At 54.0% G+C, this 6,074-nt stretch overlaps 1 protein-coding gene across 1 annotated transcript in view; it reads right to left on the reverse strand.

Annotated features, from left to right (window-relative positions):
• Positions 1-2,649: 2,649 nt before the first annotated feature.
• LOC123502173 overlaps positions 2,650-6,074 on the reverse strand; it is a 27,230-nt gene continuing 23,805 nt past the window's right edge. Inside the window, 2 exon segments of the mRNA XM_045251401.1 lie at positions 2,650-5,679; positions 5,681-6,055. Coding sequence (XP_045107336.1) covers positions 3,085-5,679; positions 5,681-6,049 — 2,964 coding nt within the window. The 5' untranslated portion in view covers positions 6,050-6,055 and the 3' untranslated portion in view covers positions 2,650-3,084.

Raw genomic sequence — 6,074 nt, forward strand, 5'->3', positions numbered from 1 at the left:
ACTGTGGCCATTAATCTTCTGCCCTCCATAAACCCTTGTTAATGTCAATAAAATGGTCTAATAGTGTTTATTAAAGAACAATAAGAAGAACAAATAATAAGCAAATAGTAAGGGGAGAGAAATAAACAGTAAGAGAATGAGCTAATCAAATCCCTCTCTCTCTCTCTCTGTCTTTCTCTCTCTCTCTCTCTCTCTCTCTTTCCAGTGACAGTGTGGCATTGAATTAAAAACCTGGGAATAACACCATTGATGAAAGAATGATAGAAGGACAAGGGAACAACAAAGCCTTCAAGAAAACCAGGTAAATTTTCAACGTAACTTTATTAATGTAGAAATATTTGAACATTATACAAAGACTTTACAATACAGAAAGGGAAATTAATTGAATGCATGGAGGGAAGAAAGGGAAGTGGGAGGGAAGGATGGAGAGATGAGAGAAGGAAGGAAGGAAGGAAGGAAGGAGAAATGGAGAGAGGGAAAAGAAGGAAGGAAGGAAGGAACGGAAGAAATAAAGAAAGAAAGGAAGAAGTGATAGAGGGAAATGAGAGAGGTAAAGGAGAAGGAAGGAAGGACGGAGGAATGGAGAGAGGGAAAGGAGAAAAGAAAGAAAGGAAGGAAAGATGGAGAGAGGGAAAAGAAAGAAGGAAGGAAGGAAGGAAGGAGGGAGGGAGGGAAGCATACATGGGTGGATGAATGGAAGAAAAGTTTAATTTTTTATACATAAGAATACAATAATACATGTCAGTGTTGTATGCAGTGTTGTTATAGAATATGTATGTACAGTAACAATAGAAACAACAACAATAACAGTAACAATATTGACTCTCTCTCTCTCTCTCTCTCTCTCTCGTTTATCTATTTACTTATTCATCTATTTACTAGTAATGCAAGATTGAACACACACACACACACACACACACACACACACACACACACACACACACACATACATTAATATAAGCATTTTTATCATGAATACTATAGTGGTGAGGGTCAAAATGATGATAGTGATGATGATGATGACGATGACGATGGTGATGTGATGACTATAATGTGCACGTCATTAACAACAGCGATGGTGATGGCGGTGATAGTGGTGGTGATGGTGGTGGTGGTGGTGGTGGTATATAATGAAGATAATGATAATAATGACGTAATGAAAAGAAAGCAAAGTCATGTCATTATAGTAAGACTTAATTTTAGTTACAGAATTGATAATAGTACAAATAATAATAGTAATTGTAATAATACCTTTAGAAAAACATTATGTACATATGTAACAATAATAATAATAAAAAAATAATAATCATGATAATAATGCAAGGAGTAAAATGGAAGCAGATTTAGAAAAGTGACTTAGAAAAACATTAAAGAGAGTTATTATACAGTACCTTAGATTTATAGACATCGAAAAAAAAGTACGAAAAAAAAGAACAACAACAGCAATAATAATAATGCCAAAAAAGTATCAAAAAGACCTTAATGAAACACACACACACACACACACACACACACACACACACACACACACACACACACACACACACACACACACACAAACACTATCAATGCACTATAAATTCACCATACTTAGATATACAGTGACGTCGTTTCTTGCACCAAACTGTGACTAAATGACAAACTGAAGGAACAAAGCGATATATTGACTGGTGGTGGTGGTGGTGGTGGTGGTGGTATTAAGAAGAGGAGGAGGAAAGAGCAGGAATATATTCAAGGAAACAGAGATTGTGAGAGGAGGAGGAGGAGGAGAAAGAGAAGGAGGAGTATAAAACATGGAAGAGCAGGAAGAGGAGGAGGAAAGAGCAGACAGAAATTTAGAAAGAATAGAAGGAGAGGAGGAAAACGAGGAAGAGAAGGAGAAAAGAAGAAAGAAATTAGGATAAATGAAAAAAAGGAGAATGGAACAGAGAATAAGAAAAAGAAAACAATAACAAAATAGTAAGAAATGAATAGAAGAGGAAGAAGAAGAAGAAAAGGAAGAAAAAAGAAAAAGGAGGAAAAGAAAAGAAAAGAAAAGAAAAGAAGAAAAGAAAAGAAAAAGAAAAAGAAGAAGAAAAAGAAGAAGAAAGAAAAGAAGAAAAATATAAAGAAAAGTAGAAGCAGAAGAAGAAGATCAAAAACAAGAAAAGACAAACCAAAAATGAGAAAGAAAGAATCAACAAGGAATGCCACATGACGTCATCAGGCCCTGGCGGGAGAAGCTTCCTGATTGGCTGGCTGGAAGCTGTCTGATGCCGCGATTGGTCAGGTCAGAGTGTGCGTGTGTCAGGTCAACATTGCGTGATACCCTCCTACGAGTACCCTGCCTGTGCCCTGCGTGTGTGCGTGTGTGCGTGCGTACGTGCGTGTGTGTGTAGGATAGATTGTGTGTGTGTGTGTGTGTGTGTGTGTGTGTGTGTAGGGTAGATTGTGTACGTGTGTGTGTGTGTGTGTGTGTGTGTGTGTTGCACAGTTCAGGTTGGTTTTTATTTTATTTATCTATTCATTTGTTTATTTATTTTTATTTTAGCGTTTAATGTTGATAGTTTTGATGAGAGAGAGAGAGAGAGAGAGAGAGAGAGAGAGAGAGAGAGAGAGAGAGAGAGAGAGAGAGAGAGAGAGAGAGAGAGAGAGAGAGAGAGAGAGGGAGAGAGAGTAAGTATCACATAATGAGTTAATTACACTTTTTTTTCTTATTCACTCACGGAAATTCATATTCAAAACGAGGCTGCTTTTTGTCACCCTTTTTTTCTCTCCTTTTTCTTTGCGTGTGTGTTAAGCTGAGAAATTGTGATGACGGTGTACGTGGTGATGAGTCAGTGTGTGTGTGTGTGTGTGTGTGTGTGTGTGTGTGTGTGTGTGTGTGTGTGTGTGTGTGTGTGTGTGTGTGTGTGTGTGTGTGTGTGGAGAGGAGGAGGATGGGGAGAGCAGTGGCCACGCTCGCCAGGTGTTGTACAAATTACCTGGGAAAACTGAGAAGCTTTACGGGAGACGGTGCATGGGATGGTGTTTGTGTCTGGGGTTGGGGAGTATTGGGGAGGGGAGGAGTTGAGGGGTGTGGGGTCTGTGGAAGGGGTGGGTTTCCTATGGTAGGTAGCCGAGGGAGGTCTCGATGTTGTCTGAGAAGAGGAATGAGTTATTGGCGGCCATGGTGGAGTAGTCGTCGTCGTCGTCGTCGTCGTGGTGGTCGTCGGTGTCTGTGTGGTGGTCGCGGCGGTGCAGGTGGCTGTTACTATTGCCGTTGTGGTGGTGGTGGTGGTGGTGGTCGGACTGTAGCAGGTCGGTGGTCTGGCTCAGCTTGAGCTCTGAGAACAGCGCCGCGATCTCCGCTGTCTTCTTCATGGAGAGGATGGAGGCGGTGTCGCCTTCCTGGCGGTGGTGCTGCTGCCGCTGCGACGCGCCGCGGTACACCACGCGGCCGCTCGGGTCCACCGCCGACACCAGCAGAATTTTGCTGGCCGACCCCTGCGATGACCCTCGCGACGACCCCCGTGACGACCCTCGCGAGCCGCGCGATCCCAGAGAGCCGGAGAGGTTCCGCCGACGCCGCCTGGGCGATATGAGGGGCGGAGGTGGCGCGGCGCGGCGCGGCGTCTCAGAGTCCGTGGAGCGCCCTGAGGAGGGCGAGTGGCGGAGCGGAGTGGCGGTGCCCGGCGAGGAGCCGCCGCCGTTGAGAGAGCTGGTGGATCTCTTCCAAGAGGCGGCGCGGGAGTCACTTCTTCCGTTGCACAGGCTGGGCGGCGAGTCCTGGCCGCGCGGGGCTACCAAGCTGGCCACATCCGTCTCGGAGTCCAGGTCGATGGCGTAGAGGCGCAGGCCGTCCTGCCGCACCCTGCGGAGGGAGCAGTAGCATTTCTCGCTTTCCGCGCAGCTCTCTGTGTCACACTCACACGTCAGCTGCAATCCACCGCTGCCCCCGCTGCTGTTGCCTCCCACACTCCTGGTGCAGCCGCTGCCGCCGCTGTCGTTGGCACCCTTGGCGGCTGGTGCGCCTCTGCGGGGCAGCGAGCAGTAACACTTGCTGGAACACTCGCTGTCGTAGCCACACTCGCTGCAGGACTGGTCGCCGCCGGAGCGGGACGCCCCACGCCGCGGCATGGGCGTCTTGGGAACCCCGTTGCGCGAACCGACCCTGTCGGGGGCATGGCGGCCCTTGGCGGGCACCACCAGGCGGCGCAGCGGCAGCTTCTTGTCCCTCAAATAGGTGGACTGCAGCGTGGAGGCGCGCGAGCCCAAGCGGGAGAAGGAGCGTTTGGTGGCCTTGAGCACCGAGCCCAGCGTGGAGGACGACCACTCGCCCTCAGAGTATGTTCCGCCACCGCCGCTGCCACTGCCGCTGCCGCGGGTGTGCTGGCGCAGGATGCTCTTGGAGCGCTGGTACATCTCGTCGCGGGACATAGTGAGCGCCAGGCTTAGCAGCGCCTCGCGCTGGCCGGGCTCCATCTCGCTGAAGGACATTCCGCGCGGCGTCACCACCTGCCTCAGCACCTCGTCCGCCACCTTGTCCCGCGCTGACTCCGGCACCAGCTCCGCCAGGCAGTACTTGTCACTCACGCTCATGAAGGAGCGGGAGCGTGGCAGCGCCACCCTGGTGTACACGTCACCACCGCCCACCACGGCGCTACCCACGCTCACGCCCAGCCCTTCCCGCTCGCTGATTGACCGCCGCAACCGCCGCTGGCTGGCACGCTGGCTGGCGCGCAGGTAACGCCCGCCGCCCAGCATGTCCTCGCTGGTGGAGCGACGCAGGCTGCCTGACGGAGCCCCACGCCGCGAGGCCCGAGAAGCGCGTTTCCTACGCGGTGGACGCACGGGCACGGCTTCGCTGTCGCTGAACACTGCACGGGAGTCGTCCTGCGGCATGTCGCTGTACGTGTCTGAGGGCGGGTCAGAGGGTGGGCGTGAGGGCGGGCTGCTGCCGCCCATGCCGCGCAGCAACGCTTGGTACAGGTTGGCGGCGATCACAATGGCGTCCTCGGCCGAGCGGCACACGAAGGCGTGGCACTCCAGCAGGCGCGGCACGCCCACGCGGCGCATGACACAGGCCAGCATGGGCGGATGGTGGGCGCGGCTGGCCAGCAGAGCGGGCTGCGGCACCCTCAGGGGGTGGAACAGTTCGCCCTTGTCCTGCGCTTCTGGGTCGCTGATGAGCGGCAGGAAGGCGTAGTGGTAGGGGTGCGTGGCGGGCGCGGCGCCACCCTGAGTGCGGCGCGTCACGAGCTTGACGGCCGCCCACACAGCGATGGTGGGGAAGGGGTTGGCCAGCAGGCGGCGGCCGTCCTCCCGCGTCACCGCCAGGCCCTCCGCCGTGATGTGCAGGTGCCCCGCCCCTGGCCGCGCCTCGCCCCGCGCCACGGCTGCGCGGTATTGGTAGTACAGGTCCCGCAGGGGCTCCTGCAGCGCCCCCAGACTGCTGGCACGCCCGTCCACCACGGCCGCCCCAAGGTAGTCCACGGCATAGCTGAGGTCAGGCACGGTGGGGGAGGGAGTGTCGCGCCCCGAGGAGGTCGTGTGGTGCAGGGGAGGGGACGGCGTGTGGGGAGGAGGAGAGGGGGTCTGTGGCGGTGGGGATGGGGAGGGGACGGGAGGGGAAGGGTGTGGGATTGGAAGGGCGGGGGAGGGTCGGCCACAATGGCTGGGTGTGACGTCAGGGCCTGGAGGGGCTGGAGGGGGTGGAGGGTCGTGGTGCGGGCAGTGGTGGGGCAGCGGCCGACAGTTGGGGCAGCGGCGCCTTGTCCTTGCGGGGCAATAGCGGCTCGCTGGAGGCATCGGCAAACAGCCGCTCAATCTGTGCCTGCACGGTGGCGCGCACGTCCTGGAAGGCGCGCTGCCGCTGGTCGCGCCCCCCGAACATACGCTCCAGTTCCGCTCGCACCGGGTGGAGGGGCGGCGTGGGCGCGAGGGTGTGGCGAGGGCGGCGGTCCCTGAAGAGTGAGTCGATGCGCTGCTTGGAGGACACAGTGGAGCCGCAGTCACTCAGCGTGCCGCGCCCCTCCTCCGCCGCCGCCACCAGCCGGAAGCTGTACGTCTCGTCCTCGTACTTCACCATGGCAACCTGCGGGGGAGGGCCAGGT

The sequence above is a fragment of the Portunus trituberculatus genome, chromosome 10 (genome assembly GCF_017591435.1).
Source record: "Portunus trituberculatus isolate SZX2019 chromosome 10, ASM1759143v1, whole genome shotgun sequence".
Classification (NCBI taxonomy): Eukaryota; Metazoa; Arthropoda; class Malacostraca; order Decapoda; family Portunidae; genus Portunus; species Portunus trituberculatus.